Raw genomic sequence first — 25,504 nt, forward strand, 5'->3', positions numbered from 1 at the left:
TTGCTGAGGTAGGGCAGAAGCTGTTCTGGAGATTTATAAGACTGAACCAAAAGACCAAGGATGGATCTGGGGAGCGAGCGGTGCGGCGAGGCCCACACAGCCCTGCGTCTGGCCGCGGGCTGCCGTCTCCTGTGACCAAACAGAACCTATTCTCAAAAAATGAATTTTAGCTTTCCACAGCAATTTTATTAGCAACTTCCATCTTCGAGAACATTGCAGTCTGGGGAAAGTCTGCCTTGCGTTCAATTGTAGTGCTCAGTGTAATCATTTGGTGTTTTCTTGCTCGGCAGCTAATGACTAAACATCCCGCAAAGCGCCTTGGCTGCGGCCTCGAAGGTGAAAGAGACATCAGGGAACACGCTTTCTTCAGGAGAATTGACTGGGAGAAACTGGAAAACAGAGAGATCCAGCCACCTTTCAAGCCCAAAGTGGTGAGTGGGGTGATGGCCGCGTCCCCCAGCACTTGTCTGCACTCCTGGGCTGGGATCTGTGCTGCAATTCCTTCAGGAGCAGCTGTAAATTGTTACATCTTACTGTTGAATCTTTGCTCTCTAACACTGTTTTCACTTCTGCTGAGATGCACAGAGATCTATAGCATGGCAGGTACAGGATTATTGCCCTGTGCTCTGATCTGTTTGTCATTGCAGACGTGCTAGTGGGCCACCACAAACTAGTGAACAGAGGCAGAGAACATTCCTCTCTTACTGCATAGAAATGCCTTTTCCCCCTCACCAGGACAGGAGTTGTATGCCAAGAAGTGTTTTGTGCTAGGGGAAATCACCCTTTCCATATGATGTGGATTTTGCATGGAAGGAAAAGTATAAATAAGCAAAAAACCATGCATAGCACTGCTGATGCTGACAGAGCATTCCCAGAACTGTCTGTCGGAGGGGGAGCTTCACTTCTTTACAAACATTTTATGTAAGGTTTTCATTATGTCCTTTTTGAGTCAAAATTGAAGCTGACCGTAAAGCAAATCTACCTTCACAACCGTAAGCTTTATTAACTTGGGAACTGAGTGCTCGTCAGCATGAAGATACGAAATCCTGAAATATGGTCTGGTTCCATCAGAGCACACTTTGTGGCAGATCCTGGCTCCTGTTCAGAGCAGCTGTTATCTTTCTCTGTGGTTATCATGACCCGTTTTGTTTATACAGGCAGCTATTGAAAGATACCAAGGAGATTCGGGCAAGCATTCACATGGAACATCATCTTCCCAGACAAAAACCATTTAAAATCCAAGTCTAATATTTACATACCCTGTGTATAACTCATTTATTGTGATTGCTGATTCTATTTGTATTGATTCCAAAACACTCAAACCTTAATTTGTTTTAAGATGTGGACGTATTTGTTGGCTTTGTTTTGTTTTCAGAAAACCTTCCCTAGGAAGCACTTTGCTGCAGGAGCAATCCTGCTGCTTTTGCAGACAGGCACAGTTCTCACTCCAACATGGAGCTGCAGATTTTGGGTCAGCAGTTGGTTGGTTTAAATAACATGTTTCTTTCTAGACTGACAATTCACAACTCTTAGGCGTAGGGTCATTGCTTGGCAGGAAAGAGATTTTCTCATGTTTGTAAGAGTTCTGGTGGTCTCTTATTCTCAGTCAGACTTTGGTTTCAAGATCTGGTTTAAATTCCATTTCTTGGGGAAAAAGGGAAAATAGAGCATAATTTTGTAGAAGCATCAGACATCTCCATCTATAAAGAAAAAAAAAAGTCTTTCCTGTGAAAACATCCCTGCTCTGAATTGGTTGCTCTGCCTTTAAAAAAAAAAAAACAGTTTTCCCCTTGTAAAAGTTCAGCTCTTGTCCACTCTCTGGACCAAAAGGCATTAGCCAGGATATTCAGTAGAAAAGCAGTCTGCCATTAACCTTTAACCTGTTCAGCTGTCCCTCTGCTTTCACTCTTCCAAGGTTGAACAAATGCCTGTTTGGCATCCCTCTGGTCCAGTACCTCAGCATGTATTTCTCATCTGAGATATAAAACAACTTGTGCCTGGGGCAGCAGAAGTTCTCTGTAGCTCAGACCGGCTGGCATGACCAAGTCTGTGTGCCAGGTGTGTTGTAAGTAATTAGGAAACTAACTGAGCTGTTTTCAAGATAGGTTATGAGCTACATGTCTCGCCCTTGAATTCCCCTAATGGCTCCCCTCCAGTTTGTTCCTCCTATAAATGTGCACCTATATTCATGTTAAGTTAGTTCAGAAAAATCAATGTTTTATATTGGCATATTGTACAAGTCATCTTCTGTCCTTTTAAAGTTACCCTTTAAGTCAGAAGATAATGGTTTAATGCAGTGCTATCCTCCAAATCCCAATGCAGATATATTCAGTAACAGAAATAAATGATAGTGCAGCTCTGCTTAAGGGTAGGGAGGAAGGGGTCAGGGACAATGGGAAGAAGTATTCACTGCGTGTATCACACATCTACTCTTTGAGGAGCTCTTATAGTAGCTGGATTTGAAATAAACAGATTTATGATTTGCCTTTGGACCTCTGTGCAGAATTGCTGTCTGTTTATCCCCAGATGAGCAGTCTTTCTTGCACCCAAACTCATTTTGTTCTGCTTTCAACTTCTCCCTTTTTCATTTGCTGCTAATTTTACTCTCCTGCCTCTCAACTGTTTCCACACCACTCCAAACTCCCCTTTTCAGCAAACTTGATTTCTTTTGTTTTCTGTTCTGAATGAAGAGCACTCAGTGTGGAGCTGTATATAACCACGCTTCTCAGTTGGGCTTCACAAGTCTCTTCTCTCAGACAAAAAAAGAAAGAAACCTGTGATAGCACATTTTGCAACGTGGGCCTGTTCCCAGGGTGCACTCCCTGCCCCACTTCCATTCCTAGGCAGGCAGCAGTTTGCTGCTAGTTTGGTCTGTTAGCTCCTGCAGATGTTTGGAAAGAAAAATATCTCCCATTTCATTTCATGGAGCTGATTGTCATTACTGCTTCTGGGGGCTAAACCAGGGGGAAGTTTGGAAGGCGAGGATCGAATACTTGCTGTTCCTGTACATCTCTGCAGTGTGCATCCAGCACTGAGACATACAGAATCACATGGACTGTCTTGTGCTGAGGAGCACTGGTGAGGGCAGTTGGGTCCCAGTTCCTACCTTTTAATTCACTGTGCAGTGTTCTTCAGGTGCTGCTAAGCAGTTCGGTTCCTTTTCTGTGCTTACTGCTGTCTGAAGAGAGCCAGGTCTGCCTCCGTGTCTCTGCTCCATACTTTGAGGGCTCTCTGGTTGTGCTTGCAGTTCCCACGTTGTTCCCTGTGAGGCTGCCCAGGATTTCAGTACTCTGCAGTGCCTCATTTCATTTCTGCTTCACAGAGTGGGACTGAAGTGTGATTTGGAATAAATACCTTCTGGAACCAAGCATGTTCCTGATCTAATAATAGACAGCTGCATTATAATGTGGTATAATTTTGTAGTAATGATTATACACAAACACACTCACGTGCATGCAAATGGATCTATATGTGTATGCAAATCTGTTCATAATTTCCCAAATGTTACAACCGTATTTCCTTTAGTAAAACCTGTCTCTATATTTAAGCTTCTTTAACTTGCCATCTCATGGTGCTTTTCACCACAACTCATCAATTAAAGCTTCTCTATTTGCTTGGGATTGTTATGGTTCAAATATCTGAAAATGTTATCTTAATTACTTGTAAGACTTGCATTCGTCCTGAGAAATCTGCAGACGGCCAGAACTGCTGATGTATTGCTGATCTTTTCAGTCCTTTATTTTCTTTTTTTTGTTTTCTTGCAGTGTGGCAAAGGTGCTGAAAACTTCGATAAATTCTTCACACGAGGACAGCCGGTGTTAACCCCTCCAGACCAGCTGGTCATTGCTAACATAGATCAATCCGATTTTGAAGGGTTCTCCTATGTCAATCCCCAGTTTGTACATCCCCTCCTAGAAAATGTAGCATGAAACAGCAGAACAGGAACAAATCCCACAGTGAACGGTTCTTAACCCTAAAATTTTTAGGTTTTTGCCTTGATTCCATTTGGGCCTGAAAATTATAGGGTTAAAAAGTGTAAGATGGGGGGAAAGGCCACTTAGTGAGGATTTTGGCTTTGCAACCGAAACGTCTTAATGAGAGAGAAATTAGCGTACGGTGCCCGTTTCTCCTACTAGAAGTCTCCACTGACTCGTCTGAAGTTCCCTGTTTTTGGTACATTCTATAGTTTTGTAGCTCCCCACTGTCCTTTTGCTCCGTTTTTCACTCTGCCGCTGTTACAAATAATCCAAGACCCGACCTGAGAAGCACCTCCAGTACTCAGTCCTTGCAGGGGACCAGAGCTCCCAGCTCCTATGGGCGCCATGGGGCGAGCAGCGCATGGGAATGGAGAGCGCCGGGGAGGAGAGGCATTGCAGAACGTGGTGGAAAGCAGTTGTTACCAAAACCTGGCAAATAAATACGAGTTGGGAGTGGGAGGGTGGGGGGGGGATGAAATCCAATGAGAGCCCAAAGCTTGGTGAACCAATCCTGTAAGCAACGCTGAATTTAAACACGCTCCAGCAGTGGCCAGATCTCTAGATCTTTGCTAAGTAGCATGTGATAAACTCGAGGGTGAAGTTTTGTCTTTAATAATAATAATAGTAATAATTTTAATAATATTTTTGTGAATTTTAATCTCCGTGAGATTATTCTGTGATCCAGGGTGCCATTGTTTGTTCAGTTGATTTCATTTACGCCACTCCTCAAGCTCACTGTTGACTGGTTCTACTAACACCGATGTTTTACTATGAAGTTTGTTAACCTGGAATGTAAAACAGAACTGTAATCCCTTACATCTTATTTACGTGCGTGTGTTTGTAGTCTGCATTATAGGGCAGTAAACTGAAGGAAGTATTGTATGCTAAATTAACAAAAACGCAGTCCCAGGTGACTTCCTGATTTGTCCAGAACAACTCATGAAAATTAATTGAGATTTAGTTCTACAATAATCGATTTTAACTCAGAAAACTTGGGGCTGTACAATAATCAAGCTTGGAAGAAGCACCTAAAGCTTGTTTTATTGATAGAATGGAATTTAATACATTTTACATATGCTTCATGCAATGAATTTTGCATGTTTAGTAATAACTCTTAATAATAAGAGTTAATAATAAGCAGTTCTATATTGACATAATCATATCAAGCATACAGAGTATTATAAAAGTTTTATAAAACAAATTGTGCTTTATTTGTGGAAGTACTTGTTCTGAACAACATCATTTAGGTTTAGCTAAATGTTTTCTTGCTGTTGTTTTGGGTTGTTTTTTTCTAGTTTTTGGATATTGTTGATGACTTAGGGTATCATCTGTTTTTTTAAATGTAGATCTACTTTTAAACAATAACTGCTACCTGCAGGTTTTATACAAGTTTAATTAGGCTTTCATTTCATGTCTGCTGATTACTTACAGGGAAGGAAATAGATTTTATTTGCAATGATGAACACTGTAATTAATGCAATCTTCTCCTCTCCTATCTCACTTAGATACAAATTTTGATATTTCCTCTTAACAACTTACCAGAAGATCTTAATTCAAATATCAGTAAATATTTTTGTGCTTTCTTTGGTTTTGTTACAGCATGTAAAATAGTAGGTGGTACGTTTTCCTTTTTTCCCCTTCTGCCTTGTCAGTGGTAGCAGCCATAGGCACTCTTTGTCTGTCAGATGTGCATGACGATGCCAGAAGCATGATGTCTCTGTTGCTGCATGCAGACTGAATACAGTTTTTCCAGCATGTAAACATATTCAAAAAGTCAGATATTTGCCATAAAAGACTTACATTTATACTAGAATATGTAACCGGAGGGTGGGAGTGGGAGGGGGGGAGGAATCTACTTTCTAATCATCTTTTATTACAATAAAACATTGAGCCTGTGCCAAAGATTCTGCCAGAAAAGATCCAGTCCTGCAGATCGGATGGCGATGATGTGCAGGAGTGACCCTGTGGCTCATGGGACAGTTTGTGAGCAAACCGTGGTTGGATGTGATCAGAAGCGGTGCTCCTGCACCACGTATGCCTTCCAAAGCCGTCCTTTGGCGCCTGGGATTTGCAGCACTCCAGTTGTGTGACCAGCCCTGCTCCCTTCGTGGTCACAGCTCTAAGGTTGGAGCATCCCCAGGGAGGGCTCAGCTCATGGTGGATGGACCCAGCGCTGACACATGGCATCCCCCAACGAACAGCTGCCCAGGTTGTTGCCTAAATAAACAGAACTCAAACATTCTAACATATTTTAGGAGTACAATTTTTCAACTATCCAGTGGCAAATATGTCATCAGCCAAGTCTGGGCATTCGTTTTCCTCTTTGTGTATTATATACCTGAAGGTTATGGTATGTTGTTTGCCATAAAGCATGTGGACTAGTGCAGCATTCACGACTATTTCTGTTTTTCTGATTATTACTAGCCTGCCATAGTTTGGGGATGTCTGGGTGTCATGCTGTAGAAGATAATAGATTGAGCAGATTGTGGAGGTCAGATGTTGAGGAAATAAGGGAGCTCTCAGTGTTTAAGCCTGCTAGGAGCAGGCAGCAGGTGTTTTGGGAATGTGAAAGAGGGACTTCTGAAATGAGGACTAGATGTCCTCTAAAGGTCCCTTCCTTTAGATTCTAAAGGATTCTATGGTTCTATGATTCTATGGTTCTATGAAAAGGAAAATACGAGGAGACAGAGCAAAGCATGGGTATGTGGAGCAAGAAAAGCAGCACGTGGTGCAGCTCCCCAGCCCAGAAAGAGGCAGAAGAGAAAATCAAGAGATGTTCCTGAATAATTCTGTTGTTTCTCGCGAGGAGCTGTGCTGGGATGTCCATCTGGAAGTGGTTGCTGCTGGCAGAGCAGTGACATGATGCTCTCACTGGCAGTAAGGAGCCGGTCCAGCCTCTGAACGGAGCTGCTCGCTTTGTGGCTGTTCCTCATAAAACATTAAATATCCAGCAAGTGCTTTCCCATGTTTTTTAATGCGGGTGTTATTTATAAAATGTTTCTCACAAGACGTGGCTTCCTAGAGAGCATTTGTCAACCGAGGCGTTAGGACTGCCTTTCTTTCCCTCATACTCAATAACAAAAGCACTCCAGTCCTTCCCTTCTAATGGAGCGAGGCCATTCCCATGAAGGATGTGATGGAAACATTTGAGGTGACTTTGAGTTCTTGGTGACTTTGAGTTCTTGTCATCATTAGCATTATTGTGCATTTAGGTTCCATCTCTTTGCAGCTCCAGGGTGTTTGCTGTGTGCTAGGCAGGCACTGAGCTGCAGTGTAGTACAAGAGCAGCTGAGCTGCAGCTCCCCATGCTTACATGTAGTCGTTGAGTGGAAGACTTGAATAAGAACTGACTCCATAAACATCACTTCATATCAACCAGTGGCCATGCCAGCAGCAATTGGTGATCAGCAGCCTTACAACAAGGAGCCATCGTGCACTACAGCCCTTCTGCTCCCCAGAGAGTCACAACAGAGAGGCTGAGGCCCTGGGCTACTGCTGTCCCTGCCTCAGTTACTCCTCTGTCAAACAGGGGTAATAATATTGCCCTGCAAGGGTCTGAGGACTTCTCAGTTCATGTTTCTAATGCACTTTTAACCTGGAAAGAGTTGTGTAAGTATTATTATAGTTTTTACTATTGTATCGGCATATTCGACTCGTGTGGTATCACTGGTTATACCATGGGGTGTTTCTACTTTTTTTGTATGACTTCAGTAATTCTACTGAAACCATTCGAAGGAGAACACAAACAGATGTGATACGTTTCTTCCAGACTGCGGAGTGCAGCCTTTGCTGAGGGGCGAGGGAGGAGGTGCAGCTCTCTCCTTTCCAAACACTGAGATTTCTATGTGCAATGTGATGATTCCATGTCACTTGAGGTCTTAGCAGAACTGACAGCTGTAGGATATGATTCCCTATGGGTAAATACCATTAGCACAGCTCTTTTCTAATAACGTTTGTACTGACTCCTGCTGGAGGAGGAGTGATATTTGTTACACAGCTGCTCCATCTGAGACAGTTTTATTCCAGTGAGATTTTAGTGTATCCCTGTGTCGTGTATCCTCATGCTTTTCTGTTGCTTCCGCGTGACGCCGCAGTCCAAATTTAAAAGCCAGAAGTGTTGGTGGCAGGAACATCTTAACAGAGAGGGAAATGAGGTCTCTGTGATTTATAAACCTTTTCCCATCAATTATTGGAAGCGGTACAGCTGTATTCCTCCCAGTCACAGGGAAGCAAAGCTGTTGGTGGCAGTGATGCAGTGTTTTGGTCTTTCCAGGGAGTGCTGCTGTCTTGGAGCAAGGCAGCAGGGGAAGCCCACAGTGCCCAGAGCCCAACCAGTGCTCCACAGCTTCACTGGATCCCATCCTGCTCCCAGTCCCAGCATTGCTCCCACAGCCCCACAGCTCCCACCCTGCCCAGCACAGCCCCAGCCCTCACACAGAAGCCCACAGAGTCCTTCATCAGCTCTCTCACGTGTTATTAAAATGAATGTAAGAAAAATAATTTCAACAACGTGAAGCGTGCCATCTCTTCTGAACACATTTGGGGCGATCCCAACTCGTGTTTGATTTTGCACAGTGATGCAGAACACACCTGAAACGTTTGAAATGATTGCATGTTGTTTCAACGCTATCCTTTATTTAAACAAGGAGCCATGCTACCTTGAGCTCATTCATATTTTTGGATGTTATTTTAATACCCAAAGCTTGTATTTATAAAGAGGAGAACATTATTTATTTTCTCATCATTTGTTTTTCTGCAAGATGCTACCAGGAAACTGGGAGGTGCCACTGACCTTTCTAAAAATCAGAGAAACCACATTGGAAGTGTAGTGGGCAAAACTGGTGTATAAATTATAGCATCTTTTTTTTTTTTTTTTTTTTTTCCTTATTCCTCAAGATCTTCAGTCTTTGTTTGCATGAAACACTTTTGTTAAATATGAATTGTAGTTTCAAAGCAAATGTGTGCAAATAAAAATACTGATCATTATGTTGCAAGAGTTTGCTCTGCTTTATGTTGCAAGAGTTTGCTCTGCTTTGATGGGAATTCATTTCCAAACGTGCTGTGCAGATGCTCTGGTGTGGATGCTCCATGCTGCCATCAGCCGTGGGCCTCACTGGGATCCAAAGCAGGATCCTACTGGACTGAAACCCTCGTGCACAGAATGCCAAGCTGAGCCCTTGTTAAATTCCTGTTAATAAATCAAGAGAACAAGAGGCTTAAATGGGGGAAAAGGGGTGTGTGTACAGACAGCCTGCAATCTGGTGCAAGTGCTGCTGTTACGACAAAGGGAGTTAGGGGTGGAAGTGCAGCTCATGGGTTTCCTGCACCCCAGCCTGATGCTCCCCCTGTTGGGGCTGATGTCATTTTATTTTCAAGATTTGGAAGCCATGTACAAATGCGGACACATTCTTTCTCTGCTGGCTCTCAGACATATTGCATCTTGTGCTAACTCAGTAATTGAGTTAGTTTAATTTGCAGAAAAATCTGGCTGACTTTGCCCAAAGGAATGCATGAAATCCATTCATTTTATTTTATTTTATTTTTGGTGGAAACAGCATTTCCAGGCTGCCACCCACTGCTCAGCTCCATCTGATGCACACCACTTCTCTGCAGCCAATGCCAACCTCTCCTCCCAGCCTTGGTGCTCCCTGCTGCACGCAGCCCAGAGCTGGGGGCACCACAGGGTGTGCCCACATCCATCCCATCCCCAGCCATTCCAATGGGGCTGTGGGTGCTTGGCTTCACCAGCCCAGAGGATTTTTGCTGGTACGTATGTAGGAAATAGAACCACCTCTCTGCAAACTGCTAGGGTAGCTAAAGTGATGGTTGCATTAATTACTGCAGGGTAATTAGAATCCCACCTGGCTCTTCAGAGGCATCATTGCTGCTGTGCTGGAGAAATCCATAGTCAGCTCTGTGGAGATGAACCAAGGAGGGGCTCAGGAGGGATGTGGCCAGATGCTTTCCCCGATGGCACCAGGTGCCTGTCACCTTCCCAAAGAGTGGCAGGGATCTGACCAAGGGCAGAGAGAGGTGATCTGCACCCTCAGAGCTGGCCACGTGGCTTTCTTTAGGGTGTTTTTCCCAAAGGAGAGAATGAAACAAGGCAGATCTGATGGGAAATGAATCAGTGCTGCCTCCTTCCAAAGGGGTTTGCTGCATTCACTGCCCTGGGGATGGCATCACCCCCTGATTGCCAGAGGGAGATTCAGGTCAGGTGTGAAGAGGGAGATTATTCCCTCAGTGGGCAGAGGGGCCATGGCACTGCATAGAGCTGTGGGTGCCCATCCCTGGAGGTGCCCGAGGCCATGGAGGGGCCCGGGGCAGCCTGAGTTGAGGGGGGGGGGGGAAGCCAACCCATGGTGGGGATGGATCCAGGCAAACTGTGAGGCTCCTCTCAACCCCACCACTCTGTGGTTCTATGGTGAAAGCTGCCAGAAGGGAGGAAAATGCTCAGGACAGTGATGAGAGCTTGGCTCAGCTCCTGGTCCTTCTGGGATACCTCATTCAATGCTCTTGTGCCTGCTTGACCCTAACATCATTAAAAGATCAGTAACAAATCCCAGCACGATACAAATCACACTATTACCCTTCATACAAATGCACTGAGGCTTTAATGAGTGCCCTCTAAACCACTTCCCACACCACAACCTCTGCAGGGCCCTTCACATCCCCTCCCAGGGCCACATGGAGCTGGAAGATGCACCACCTCAGCTCTCATCAGCTCAAATGAGGCCCATAGGATTACAGAGGGCGTTTTATTTTAAATAAAGAGTGTAACTTCCATTGGCACGTGCGCCTGTTACCCCATGAGTCAGAGCCCCTTGGGAGGCTGTCTCCCAAAGGCTCTGCTTTTTTTTTTTTTCTTTTTAATCTATATCTATTTTTAAGCTTTCTCACAGTGTGTGGGTGCGGAGCTAAAAATAGAGCCTCACCTCTTCATGTGCTTCTCCCCCTGCAGCTCCAACACTGTGGGCTGAGCTCAGGGCTGTGTCAGAGCTGATACCTTGAATTTACTGCAGTGTGAGCAGCATGCAGGAACCCTCCACCCAACAGGGACCAGGCAGCTGCCAACATCCTTTGGTGCTGTGCATTTTCCCAAATCTCACAGGGGAGCATTTCAGCAGCCTCCATTTTGAGTATTTCTCAGCTGCTGTGAGCAACTTGGGGAGCTGGAGTGCCTGGTCTCTGCATCTACCAGCCTTCTTTCCTCGGGCACAAGCTGGAATTTGGGGCTGGTACAGCTTTTTCCTTCCTGCACCCAAAATGCTGCTGACACCCCTGGGTGGTGGCTGCTGCCCATCAGCATACCAGGTGTCACAGTGTGACAGGGCAGCTCCTGGGACTCCTTATCCTCCTGCAGAGCAGAGCTGAGTAATTCAGCAAATTGGAGGGAGCAGAGAGAAGCCAGAGGGTCCCCATCATTCTGTGGCCCTTCAGTGTCAGGCAGGATGTTGGGACCATTTGCTGGATGATGTCCTGTCTCCTTTGTTGTTATCTCTGCTAGAAAGGAAACGACTGTCAGAAAGGTTCCCTGAGGACATCGCTGCAGCAGTTCAGCACTAAGAGCCAAAAGGAGACGGGAGCTGTCTAGGACCAATACTGCCAAGCCAGAAGAAGTGACCACAAAATACAGCTTTGCACCCACCCAGGGCTTTCTCTTCTGGTGTAAGGACAGGTGTAGCAGCAACCCTCATTTTCTTCTGCAGAAAGGGTCCTCATTCAGTGCATAAATGAAAGGATCAGAGCCAGCTGTGTGCAGGATTTTGGTTACACCATCACCTGCTGTGCCAGATCCCACCTGCCTCCTCCCACTTACAGGGTTGCACAATGAACTCCAATAAACTCTGAGCTCTCCTGGACAGGAGCACAGGGGTAAGGAGGGAATTGAATTAAAGCAGGGAAACAGTGGAGAGGACAAAGAGAATTGTTTTAGGGATGCTGAAATGCAAGGTGCCTGGGCCTGCTGCTGCAGAAGGGGTTTTCTCCTGGTCCTCACTGCTTTTTACAGTCATTGGAGACACCTGCATGGGGAAGTGCTGCTGAGCAGGTAGGGGAGCTCTGCTGTGCTGCTTTGGGTGCCTCTCACACCTGGTCCTGGCTCACATGGTGAGATGAGCAGCAGTGGAAAATCCATCTGAGTGCTTTAGCCTAAGTACATCTGCATGGAAGCAGAGGGGGGTGGGAAAAAAAAGAGACTGAGGCCCAAAATGTGTATTTCTAATTGATTATATGCATGGCTGCTGGGGGCCTCTTACACTGTGCTGGTTAATTATGTCACTGGCTGCTTGCACTGCAGCCTTTTTCCTGTTGTATTCAAACAACCCTGCCCAGTGCCCAAGCAGATCACACAGCAGTTCTATTCTGGAGAAAATGGGTTTGGATTTGTTGTTTGAAAGGTGTTGGCTGTGTTATGCATTGCCACATTCTGGCTGGAAAAATCAAAACTTAGACACCTGCATCAGCTTTTATTACTGCTGTAAATCAAAACAGAGCTCAACAAGCCGGAGCGTGCGGCTCCATTGATTTCAGATGAGCTATCCAGCCAACACCTCCTCTGCACCTCATATCTCACTTTATTTTGAATTATTTCATTCGAGCTGTTGGTGCTTTGCTGGCTGGGGACGTGTTGGATGGAGATGTGCCATGCTATAGCCCAGCACTGAGGAGTGGGGAAGTACAGCTGGGACAATGCGTGCGCAGAAAGCGTGACCTAGTATTTCTTAGAGACTGAATTTATTAGACTTGTAATTAACAAATTGCTTTTGTTATTTTTCTGCTGGGAGACCTCAGAGGTACCTTCTTTGCAGCCATCCCAGGTAGTTGTGCCCCGTGTCACTGCTGTCTGGCCGGGACAGCCAGGGGACAAATGCCCTCAGAGCCCTGCACAGAGGCAGTTCTGTGCCACGTTGCCCTGTGGAGCACTGGAGGGACAGCAAAGAGCTGCCCTCACCCAGCAGGAGCCACCTGCACAACACGAGCTTTGTGCCCTTCCTGCTGTGTCCAAGGTGGTGTCCCATTGCTGGGCACCCTGACAGAGCCATGTCCTCATTCCTGGCTCTGGACTCATTTTCTGTGTGTTTTGGCTGAATCACTCAGCCTGGCTGTGCTTTCCAGGGTCTGCAGCATGTGCCCCTTTGTCCCTTTCTCCTTTAGCCCTGGCTTTCTCCACCTTGGTCTTGTTCCTGCCAAGCTGGCTTTCTCCAATGTGCTGGCTTTGTGCCCTCCAATCCTCCCTGTTGGCTGCGTGTCCTCAGACCTGTGCTTGTTTGACTCCGGTGGCTGCGGACAGATTTTCCCTTCCCAGCTTCCAGGTGAGTGATGGCACAGCCAGGTCCCAGGCAGGTGGGCAGGGGATGAGAGAGAGGGAATGGAGGGAAAGGATGAGAAGGGGAAAAGGTAGGGAGTAAAAAAGGGTGAGTAGAGGGAGTCAAGGAAAAAGGTGAAAGAAGAGGGAGAAAAGGGAGCAGGGAGAAGGGGTGAAAGGAAAGAAGGGAGGATGGAGAGAAGAAAGGAGGGATGGAGGAAAGGTAGTTTTAAGGAAGGAAGGAGGGTGAATGAAGAAGGGGAGGGGGGGAAGGACGGAGGGATGGCTGGAGGAAAAGGAGGAGGAAGGAGGGGGGAGGGAAGGGGCACGGAGGAGGGCGGTGGGTTGGCCCCGCCGGCGCCATGTGATGCCCGCTCCTCCCGGGCTCTCCCGGCGCAGCGCGGAGGGAACATCCCGGGGCCGGAGAGCAGCGCTGCGGGGCCGGTGAGTGCGGGAGCAGCGGGGACCTTCCTGTATCCGTACGGATGGGTGGAGGGCAGGCGGTCCCGGTAGGGGCTTCGTGTGGTTTCCCGAAATGCACGGAAAAGCCAGAAAGTTTAATGCCTGAGAGGAAGAAGGAGGGATCTGGGAAGTGCCGTGTGAGTGCGGAGCACAGGGTTTGAGGGTGGTACGTTCGTTCACGGTCCGTAACCCCGTTGGAATCAAATCCACCGTGGGAGCCGATCCCGGGGGGAACCGCCCTGAGCTCAGCCGTGCTCGGCTCCGGCTGTGTGCGGGCACTGGGGTGGGTGCGGGGCCGCCGATCCCCGGGCTGTGCCGGAGCGATCCGTGCTGCGTCGTGTGGGATCGCCCCAGCTCCGCTGCTGGGGTGCCGGGCTGTGGGAGCCCCGGCTGAAAGGTCCGGCTGGGTTCGGCACACGGGGCGCCCCGATCCAGGCTGCTCAGCCTGAGGCTGCTCTGCTCCAGGAGATCAGAGCCCTGGGGCGCGGTGAGCATCCTCACGTTTTACCCGTCGTTTCTGAACGACGAATATACGAGGGAATATAAAATACGAGGGAATATAAAACGCACTGTAAGTCAGGGGCTGTCAATGCTTTCTGGGGTCGTTAACCCCCCAGAGTGGGCAGCTATGTGACAAAATCTGACCTGCTCGTTAAGTGGAATAAAGTAAAGAAGGGAAAAAACGCTGGATCATGTGTTGCCATATGAACAAAGCTCACAGGGACGTGGAGCTTGTCTTCCCTTCTCCACACACTCCTTATTCATATCCTACAAAAGGATATGGAACACGAAATGTGGGATTTCAGTCATCCCGGCAGCGAGCTGAGGGTTCTGACATGCAGTTTGGCTGGTGATTAATTGCTTGGCACTATGAGGAACTTCATCAGCCCCTGATGTGTGGCAGTGCTCAGGGTGCACAAAGCAGTGGTGGTGTCTGGAGAGCAGGTCTGACCTGTCCCCATCACTGTCCCCCATGCACCCCATGTGTGCAGAGGACTCTAGGGGGGTTGAATGGTGCAGGCAAACCTTTGGTGAGGACAGCAAAAGCAGCACAAATTCAGTAGGAATGTTAAAAAGGAGGATTTTTAGATGAATTTCATGTGATAGCAGTGGGCGCCAGTGGCGTGACCCCAGCAGGGAGCTTTGCAGGAGTGTCCCCACATCTCCATCTCAGCTGCCCTTTGGGTTCACTGTAGGGCACTACTTCAATCATCACGAGACATAGAAGAGCCCAGCAGCCCCATCACTGCTGCCTCACCTCAGCCAATGTGCAGCAGCTCCACGTGGCATCCAGGGCACAGGGGGAAGGCTTCTGTGCTTGTTTCCCCAGCTCCTTCTTGTATTAGAGTAGCTGCTGAATATATTCATCGAGGCGAATGAATCCCCATCTGGCTGCGTCTGTCCCACCGCATTTGCAGCTTCAGCTTCTGTTATGCAGAGAGAAGTGAATAGAAGATAAGAAAGGGAAATAAAGCACGAGCCCATAGAGGCTTTAATGCTATCAGAGAGCTGTGATCTGCGCAAGTGTGCGGCTCCTGCGGGTGCCAGGAGCATCTTTATAAGGCAGCTGGGAAGATGTAAAGCCCTGGTTTTGGGGTGACGTATTTAAAATGACTGTGTGGTGCAGTCTAGACCCAAAATTTACCTGAGAGCCTTAATCTTGCTGGAATTAAGGGGGGAAGGGTGGGTTCTAGGTGTGCTCTAGAAATGCGATAATCGAAATCGCAGCCATTTGTATTACTGTGCAGACACAAACTTCTGACATTTGCAGTAAAATATTTACTGTGAACATGGGATTTGTCAAAGAGCCACTCTAATGCATTGCCAGGCTCAGAAAATGTGCTGTTACAGGTGAGGGAGGTCTGTCTGGTCCCTTTGGAAGATGGGGCTTGCTGCTTTTCCTGTATTATAAAGGAATTGTCTCCGCTCATCAGTGGAAAACCTCACTGGAGCTGTGCTTATAGCCACACTGAGGAGCATTATTGGAACACTACAACAGATGGCAACCACTGACCCAGGACAGCTTGCAGATCATTTTTGTACTCAGTCTCCAGGACAAAGTCACTCAGTGAGTGCCACGTCCCACACGCTGCCATGATGCTCAGCAAGCACATCCCTGCTTGCATTTCTTGCCATTCCCAGCTCAGCCCATGGCAGTTTGGGACTGGTGGCTCTTGGGGGTGCTTAGAGCTGCCCTGACCTGGTGTTCAGCAGAAGGCTGCCCTCTCTCTTGGCTATGCTGGGATACCCTGGAAGCTGCAGATGGCAAAAAGCAACACAGCAAACCTGACCTAGAAAGCTGAGTGATTTGGGAAGTTGTGCTAAATCATTCTGATGCTGGAGCTGCTGCTGGGGAGCAGTGTGTTTCTCCTCAAGCACAGGAGAGGTGGGCAGCGGGCAGGCAATAGATCAGCACCAAACTGCTCCTTTCTCTGCAGCTGAGGGAAAGGAAGAATGGCTGAAGGGGAAAATGATATCTCTGTGTCATTGTCATCTGTGTCAACTGCTGTACAGTGCTGTCTGCAAAACGCCTTACAGGCAAAACGGGGCAGAAGACACCTGATCATTACAGAGGTGGAGGAGAGGTGCTGCTTGTTACGTACTTCAATGTCACATAACCTCACTATTGAACAGAATGAGCTACATGAAGCAAAGGCCTTCCCTATGCGAAGAAGGAGCCAAACTTAGAATCTTGGCATCATTAAGGATGGAAAAGACCTCTAAGATCATCAAGTCCACCTGACAACCCATCCCCACCGTGCTCCTTTTTCTCTTTGACATGCACAAAATCCCCATGGGAGCCATGCAGCTGCAGGCACTGTGGAGAGGAGCAGCACAGAAGCTCCTCCTGATCTACAGGTACTGGGGTCACCTATCCCAGCACAGGGAGGAGAAAGGGCTTTAATTAGCTCATGATGCTATTTTTTCCTTCCACCACTGCTTAATTTAGCTCATGCTGCCATGCTTTGCCACTACAGGGAGAAGAAGGAAATAGGGGTGCTGGCCCCACTCAGCAGTGGTTGGGACTGGAGATATTGAAAAGCTCTCAAATGCAAGGAAGAGGTTTCTTCTCCTTTTTTTAATACTCAGTACCACTGCAGGACTTTGGGCTGTATTGAATGACACATGGAAGTGAGCAAGAACCAAGTGCTGAAGATTCAGTATTTCATTAGACAAACCTCCCATCTGTTGGGTGTGGGGTGAGCAGCTGGCCAAGCCAGCTCCATGTGCAGGACGTTGCATTGCCATCACTCATCTGTGCTGCTGCCAGGCCAGGGGCAGCTGAGGGGAGCACTAAGCTGAAGGCAGAAGAAGGTCACTGGATCACCAGGTTGCTGACTTATTTAGGATATGAATTGCAACCTGTGATTTACAGCATACAGTCGTTAATGGGCAAGCACAGCTCCATGCAGTGCATAGCAAATTGCCCAGCTGATTTGCTCTGCAGCCTCAAATATCCCCCCCGTTTATTCTTCCTTTGAGTCTCTCTGTAGAGGTTTGAGTCACATTCCTGGCTGGGAGCACACTGACACAGTGTGAGGGGGAATACTGGGTGCCAGCTTATGTGTGCAGAGGATGAAAGGGGAAGGCTCCCCTGTATGTATATATATGGTTTCTTGAGAACAGCAGTTGGGTGTTTGGGCATGGACAGTATTCTGAGCTCTGTCCTTTCCTATTCTCCTGTTTCCCTCTTGAGAACTGTGTTCCATGTACTGCTCTCCCACCAAATGGTGGGATCAGAGCTGCAGTGTGGGGTTGCAAGATCTGTCTGCTGTCCCCACATCCCCTTGTCCCCACCCCGTGCCCCATTCAGGTGGGTTGCAATGGGGCACAAAGCTCAGGCTGATCTTTTTCCCGTTGCCTCAGACCTCCTCTGGGGCACCCAACACCCAGGGTGATCCTCCAGCAATTCCCCTTCAGATCCTGAGCTGCTACACTGAAACCTTCTATCAGCTGGGGTTAAATGAGGTAAGAGCTGTAAAGTGCCAAGGAGAGAGACGTGTGTGCTGCTGCTGATAGGGAGGAAATGCTCAGCTTGAGGGTTTGGGGATATGGCTGCACACAGACAGGCTGTGCTGGGTGGGGGGGACCACTGGGTCGATGGTTTTATTTGTTGGAAGTTGTTGGCATCATCCAAAGCCATTAGTGGGACTGAGCTGGCACGGAGCCACAGTGGCTCGGGAAAGTGTCTGGTCAGAGAGCTGGGAGATGGAGGTAAATCTCAGCTGCTGAACCTTTGACCCTGGGATATCATTTTGTCTCATTGCCTTTGGTTCTCAAACTGAAGGTGGGTTCATTTGCACTCATCCTTTCCTGGCCCACACAGGATGGGTAGGTAAAGGACAAATCCTGAGTGACCCCATCATGATGGTGGTGACCAGTTGTATATTTTTAATTCTAAATATTCTTCAGGTGTTCTTTATATCTGCCAACAAGCGAAAAATTGATGGGACTGTCATTGGCGTGGCTTAAACGAGGTTTAAATAACTCATTAACAGCCTTCTGTTTTTTAATGCAATCCAAACAACTCTCTTGAGAGCCCGTGAGCCCAGTGTGCTCGATGCGGTCGATGCTCGTGTTTCCATCCTGCGGTGACAGCCATCGCCGTGCTGGCAGTGCTGTTAGCAGCCATGGGAAGCTTTCAGGTCTGGTATCGATCCTTCTGAGGTTTATGGCTGCTGGATGGAGCGCTTACTGGCTCTGGTTCACACTGCCATGAGCTGGGCTGCTTTGTTTCTTACTATCAGTCTAACCCTCCTCCACATCAGAAAGATTTATTTCTGTACTTAATTTTTCCAATATGTAATTTCTTTCTCAGAAACAGAGCCGACACATTTCTCTGTGACAGCAGTGCAGCTCTGTAAGGCTTCCTTATGTATTTCTCTTTCCCTGTAATACCTGCAGCCTGGCTCCATCCCTGCACCCATCCCAGTGCACCAGCTGCCTTGTGAGTTCAGTGAGAACTGCTATGCTGCTTTGCCACCACTTCCCTACTGCTTTGGGGTTGCAAAGGACCAAGCTGGGCTCTTAGGGGTTCACCCAGAGGGAGCAGCGTGATGTAGGGCTGCCCAAAGGACAGTGACCACCTGCTGTGGTTTGCATTGAGTGAACCCCTCTCTTTGGCCCATTTGTTCTTGCCCTGCACTGCTCCCTGAGCAGCAGGTCGTGCTGCTTGAAGGCCCTGTATTTTTAGCTATAGCCCAGTTTCCTCATCGCAGTTTGGTGTGTGCTGCCTTTCAGCTCAGCTCCATCACAGCTCACGGTCTCCTCGTGCTGTTCTCTGATGTTCTTTGTACCTCTCTCACGCACTCAGTGGGTTTCCTATCCCCCATTTTCCAGGCTTCATTCCTCCACCTTTTGTTCTCCTCAGCCTCTCCCATTGTTCCAGGGCTGTGCCTTAACCTCTCTTTGCTCTGCTTTGCCAGCAGCAGGGAGCAGAGTGGCTTTTCCACGACAGACACAGGCTCGTGCTGAACCCAGCTCCCCTCTGCAAACCAAACCTTCTCTCTCATCATCTCTGATAACCCTGTCCGTGCTTCCCCTCACCATAAATGTCAGCAGATGGGAAACACTGCCCTAGCCTGGAGGAGGTCAATAGCTGCCTCCTCTGCATGCCTCAGCCCCGTGAGCAAGGAGCAGGGTGTTACACTGAGCTCGTGAGCAGGGATGCTCTGGCACAGCTCACCCTGCCCCGGTGATGTTGACTTGTCCCACTACATCCACATAGCCCAGGGCAGGACAATGTTTTCTTTCTATGACAGTGGAGCAGGATCTCATGTCACTGCTGGACCTGAGTGGGCTGTGTTAGGAGCACTGCCGATGCCCACTTCAGTCTTTTCAGGGCTCAGTTCCAGTGAGGGGCATGGACGCTTCCATCAGAAGCTGAAGCTCCAAGACAAAAAGAAAATTCCTTGTGAGGGCTGTGGATTGCAGTGCAGACTGCCTTCAGCATTACCTGGCTACTACCAGTGGTCACTGTGTGGTTGAAGGAGCAGGAGCAGTACTGAGGTCCTCCTTCTTGCAAACCTCCGAGGCTATATTCATTTAAAATACAGACGCAGCTGGAAACCGAACAGCATCAGCTTTTCAGCAGTATGAAGCACAACACAATTTGTAAAGGTTACTGGGGACTAAATCCTTGCTGAAAATCGATCCTCTTTGTGTCCTTGAGACAACTTTCTCTTGGGAGCCCAGCTGATTCCACCAGCACTGGACACAGGGAAGCACTGTTCTGAATGGCACCATTCCTCCGCCCCACTTCGTCAGGTCTGATTTAATTTGCCGGCAAGGCAGCAGCAAGTGGCACTATGATGAACCCATGATTACATGGAAATTGAAGTGTGAGAGTGAAAAGAAATGGGGCAGTTGAGAGGTGTGATTCCCCTTCCTCTGACTAACATCAGCCCCAGTGACCACTATAAATGGTGCCAATTCAGTATATTTCCTAATCCCTGGTGTTGATAGATAACAAAGGAGTCATGTACGTAGCTGTTTCTCTCTGTGAAGCTTTATCTGGGCTTTTACATATTCCCTACTTTGATTTTTGGCTTCTTAATAACAACAACAAAAAAGTAATTTGTTAATGATACATCTGCCAAGAATAGATTCCTGCTCCTTTCACCATTTTGGCACCAAAATATCAAGAAGGATGAGGCATTCTGTAGCAAACACCGTTCACTTTCATGTGGCAACTAGAAAATAGGGTTCCAAGTTAGGGAGAAGGGGGATGAGCCAGGGGAGGTGTGCTTTGCATGGTTGTGTTACTGGGCCTGTGTAGATACGGGGCATGGCACATTACCACCCCGTAAAGCTCTGAAGTGCTGTCCCAACTTCTTCATCTCTGTGGGTCCATTCCCTTGACAGCAAGGTTGTCCTTACGGCTGCTGGGCTACGGGAGGTGCAGATAGATAAAAACCTTAAAAATAGATCTCTAGCAAAGGTGGAAAGCTTGCAGGAACATGAGCTGGAACGTTTGCTTGGGCTGTCTGTAAATGACAGCTCTCCCCTTCCCGTAGGTCGGTACCTTCTGGGAAACGGCTCGGTGTGAACGTAGGAAGAGCCAAATCTTGATTTCGTATGGGAGAGGGCTGTCAGAGCTGCTGCAGCACTTGAGGGTGCAAATACATCTGCTTCCTACCAACATGTACTTGTCTGCTTGCTCCCTGGGGGTATGCAATAACAAAAGCCTCTCTCCTTCCCTCTCAAGACTCTGGGGGTCTCCCAGAAGTGTTTCAGTCCTGTTTCCCCATCTTCCAGCTCTGTTCACACACTGGTGCCTATGGCTTTTTACCATAGAAGAGGAAAGCTGGCAGTGTGGTGAGGATGTGGTGGTGACCTGCAGTGCCTTCAAGCCTCAACAGCTCCCATGCTGAGGCTCCATGGCTCACTGCCACTCATGGGAGCATTTGGGTGCTGAGATTTGGCTAAATCTGGGTGGGAAATTTGGCTAAATCTGGGTGGGAAATATGGGCTGTGGCTGAGCAGCAGGGATCCTGCCCTGACCCAGCTGCTTGCTGCCAGCTTGGCCGCTCTGCACACCCACCGCCATTGTAGGCCCACCATGGCTGGGAGGCAGTTCGCACTCCCCATCCATCAGCACATCCCGTGCTTTCTTTAATGGCTTACATCAGCTCATCCAACACTAAAGCAAAGCTTTTGTCACTTCTATTCCCTACAGAAGCGACACGGTGGGCGCCGGCGGCTGCAGCCCCTCTGCCCACACATCCCCCCATGCTTTTGGGGATGAGCGCCTGCAGCAGGAAGGCGCTGACCCTGCTCAGCAGCGTGTTCGCCGTCTGCGGCCTCGGCCTGCTGGGCATCTCTGTCAGCACCGACTACTGGCTCTACCTGGAGGAAGGCATCGTCCAGCCCCAAAACCAGTCAGCTGAAATCAAGCTGTCCCTACACGCAGGGCTCTGGAGGGTCTGCTTCCTGGCAGGTACGGCCTCCTCCTCATCGTGTCCCCCTCCTGTTGTGCTATTTTGCTTCCAAAGTCAGGTACAGCGCCTGGTAAGCACTCCAGTAAGGTCCCAGCACGTAGGTCTGCAGAGTTTGCTGTGCTGCCACAACCCCTCGGCCCGTTGCAGTGCCTGGGCAGCTGCCCAAACCCTCTGTTTTGTCCCTGCAAAATTGGGATTCGGCTCAGCTGAGACATTCCCTCATTTCATGCTGCTTTTGGCAAAGTGATGTGGGTCAGACAAAGCCAAAGTGAATGGGAGTTGGATGCACAGATCCAGAACTGAGAGGAGGGAGGGGCCTCCAGTGTGTGCTCCCAGGTGACCCCAAACCCTCTGCCCTTAGGATCGTGTTTTGAGGTCTAAGGAAATCCCAGAACCCAGGGTGAAGTTTGGAACTCCCAGAACAAATTCACCCCAAGCTTACACATGGAAGCACTGTGACCGTGGGGATTTTTGCACCATTCTGTTTGGAGTGCCCACACACACATATGGGATTGACTCAGCCGATGCTTTCCTGAGCAAGTGCTGGCACCTGGGGGTCACGTCCTGCTGTCACTCCTTTAGCAGTGACACCTGAAAGCTGGGCAGCTGCTCTCTCAGGGCGACAGTAGCAATCAGTGGATTTCTTCAGCACCAAACACAAACACGAAGATGCAAGCAGCACTAAACAGCATGGCTGTTTTCCTCCATGCAATGACATTAATTTGAAAGTCACTTCATTCCCCACTAAAACCAAATAGATGGGCACGCTGCAGGCCTGGCTCTGTCTCTCTTTGCTGCAGGTGAGGAACGTGGCCGGTGCTTCACTATAGAATACGTTATGCCCATGAACATCCAGCTGACATCTGAATCCACAGTCAACGTCCTGAGTAAGTGACTTGGTGGGGAACTTGCAAGCTGCAAGGCACCAAATGGCCCTTAGAGACCACCCCAATAAACCCCTTTGTGCCCTTGTTGTACAAGCTCCTGGTTGCCTGCTCCTGGTGCTCCAAGCAGGGATGCATCAACAATTTCCATGTGAAAAAATGCAGGTTCCAATGTTTGGGTTTTTTTTTTTCTGGGTAACACTTCACATGATAACTCCCAAAAATGCAAATTCTAATAGGTGCTTCACTCAGCTCATTAGCAAAGACACACTGGAGAGAGGAACCTGTGCCAGGGGCTCATGCAGCGTGGGCAGGACGTAGGGTGCTGATCTGTCCCCGTTTTCCTCTGCTCCTGTCCCACCAGAGATGATCCGCTCTGCCACCCCCTTCCCTCTGGTCAGCCTCTTCTTCATGTTCATCGGCTTCATCCTGAGCAACATTGGTCACGTGCGGCCACACAGGACCATCCTCGCCTTCGTGTCGGGGATATTCTTCATCCTGTCAGGTGAGTCCTGCTGGGCAAGGTTTTCCCTTGGTAGTCCTCCTTTCCCGGTTATTTCAAGCACAATTTCACAGTTCCAGAGTTTCACCTGCCACTCTGCTCATAAAGGCAGGTGCTGCTTCACTAGCTTCAACCCCAACATGTTTCTCACTCTCTTCCTCCTCGGTTCTCCCAGGTCTGTCCCTGGTGGTGGGGCTGGTCCTCTACATATCCAGCATTAATGATGAGATGCTCAATAGGACCAAGGACTCGGAGACATTCTTCAATTACAAATACGGCTGGTCATTTGCATTCTCTGCCATCTCATTCCTTCTCACAGAGGTACTGGCAGCTCTGAGACATCCCTGTAAAGAGTTCTGTCTATTCTTAGCCACTGAGCATTGGCATGGGCATTGAGGCTGGGAGAAAAACAGGGCTATAAGGGCAGTCACTCATGATTTGATGTGGAGTGTGCACGTGGAGAAGCAGGAGATGGGTTTGGGCTGCCCTGGGCTTCACCGCAGGGCAGGGAAGTGTCTTTCCTTTATGCTCTTGCAAGCCATCAGCAGGGCAAAGAAAGCCATTCATCTTTCTTCTCTCCCCTACAGAGCGCTGGGGTGATGTCTGTGTACCTGTTCATGAAGCGATACACCGCTGAGGACATTTACCGACCTCACCCCGGCTTCTACCGTCCCCGTCTGAGCAACTGCTCTGACTACTCGGGGCAATTCCTGCACCCAGATGCATGGGCGCGGGGCCGCAGCCCATCAGACATCTCCAGTGAGGCATCCCTGCAGATGAACAGCAGCTACCCGGCTCTGCTCAAGTGCCCCGATTACGACCAGATGTCCTCATCCCCGTGCTGAGTGTCACCACCACCCACCTCGTGGTCCCAGCGGCTGGTGGTCACCATCCTCACTCCGCTCATCGTTTTTAGGCCTCTGTTTCAGGGCAATTGTCTGTTTCTAGGAGCATAACCACAGAGATTGGTTATATAACCAATAATGTAACTTAGGGAATTGGAATAATTTTTCTTTCTTCGTTGTTGGGTTGGGTTTGGTTTGTTTTTTTATTTATTTATATTTCTCTACGTAACTGAAATCTGTCCAAAGCCTTCTTCCTTCAGGTCTTCGTGCTGAGCTAACAGCAGTTCTGCCTGAGGAAGAAAGCCAAGGCTTGACTCAAGAGCAGAAAAAGAAAATAGAGTAGAACTACGGATAAACAATTATTCTTTCTTTTTGGTTTAGGTAGGCTGCAGAAATTTGTGTATTTGGCTGTCATTAACTGTAAACTCACTGGCCTGAGAAAGTGTAAAGGGTTTGTGTAAATTTCCAAGAAATAGTCATTATTAGAAAAATAAGAAATTTGTCTTGAATGGATATTTGCTGGTCAATACCTCTCATTGCTGGATATCACTTCTGACAAGGCTGCAATGGGAAATAGCCATCTTTCTCGACTATACCTCAGCAGGCTCAGATGCCAGCAGGTTGGCACTTCTCTGTGGCCAATGTCACGTCCCCATCCTGGAGGCACTGCAGCCACAGGTGCTCAGGCATTGCCTTCCCTTCGCCATCCCAGTGACAGGGTCTGAAGAGCAGCTGGGAGGATTTCAGTGCAGCATCAAGTGGAAGATACCTAAAACCTTCCCGTGGGAAATGCTAGGCACAAAATTTAGGGAAATCATGTCCATCTGGGCAAGGCCCTACCTGAAATGGAAGTTATTTCAGTGAAAGGTGTGAAGTGGCATAGTTGAAACTAATAGCACCCACACACCATAGGAAAGTAGTTGATCTTTGTTTTAATTTGACAGAAAAAATGGAATTTTAGCTGCTTTTTATGTGCATGTATGAGACTTGTTTCGAGGTTATACATTTTAAGTTGTCATATGATGCACTTTGGTCCTAGGAGAATGACTGCTGTCAGGTTGAGAGCATCCACCAAACTGAGCGTGCCATACTGGCTGTGGGCTCACTGCCTTTCCAAAGGAACTTCCTGAAACTTCAGTTCTGATTTTTATTTTGAACCTTTCTGGAATTTCTGTTCTGCAAAACAAAACCCTCCAAGGACTCTTGGTATATTTGAGCTTGTTTCATCTTACTGTAATTAAAACTAAAATATATGTATATTTGACCTCATTTGTAGCATATTAGATGTAGCAGAAATGCTGAGTCATGGCCTGAAGCAGTGATGGAGCACCTGGTGGGAAGGCAGGGCCAACCCAGGGGAGCTCAGGTGCATGCAATGAACCTGAGTGATTAGAAGGGGTGGATCCTCCCCTTCCCAGACCTCATTTAAGGGTTGGCAGTGGAGGTAAGGGGATCTTGTTGGAGATCTCTGCCTACTTGAGGCCTCCTAAGGGTAAGCAGCTTCTTCCTTTATTTCTGTGCTTATAGGTGTTGCGTTTGAGCAAATTATCACATGCTGCAGCCTGAAACCTTGCTGCTCTGCTGTCA

General features: G+C 48.1%; 2 protein-coding genes across 3 annotated transcripts in view; both read left to right on the forward strand.

The window, feature by feature from the left end:
- PRKCA (protein kinase C alpha) overlaps positions 1-6,226 on the forward strand; it is a 112,614-nt gene extending 106,388 nt beyond the window's left edge. For both annotated transcript variants that reach the window (XM_090122069.1, XM_031598829.2), the window contains 2 exons: positions 291-431; positions 3,765-6,226. In XM_090122069.1, the coding sequence (XP_089978195.1) occupies positions 291-431; positions 3,765-3,929 (306 nt within the window). In that variant the 3' untranslated portion in view covers positions 3,930-6,226. The remainder of the gene's footprint in view (positions 1-290; positions 432-3,764) is intronic.
- A 7,383-nt stretch (positions 6,227-13,609) lies between these two features.
- On the forward strand, positions 13,610-25,123 carry CACNG5 (calcium voltage-gated channel auxiliary subunit gamma 5). Its single transcript, XM_031598600.2, has 6 exons — positions 13,610-13,728; positions 21,425-21,685; positions 22,487-22,573; positions 22,935-23,075; positions 23,248-23,393; positions 23,660-25,123. The coding sequence occupies exons 2-6, from the start codon at positions 21,478-21,480 to the stop codon at positions 23,915-23,917; spliced, it is 840 nt and encodes a 279-aa protein (XP_031454460.2). The 5' UTR covers positions 13,610-13,728; positions 21,425-21,477; the 3' UTR covers positions 23,918-25,123.
- Positions 25,124-25,504: the final 381 nt, after the last annotated feature.

Source organism: Phasianus colchicus, chromosome 20 (genome assembly GCF_987193195.1).
Source record: "Phasianus colchicus chromosome 20, bPhaCol1.hap1.1, whole genome shotgun sequence".
NCBI classification, from domain to species: Eukaryota; Metazoa; Chordata; class Aves; order Galliformes; family Phasianidae; genus Phasianus; species Phasianus colchicus.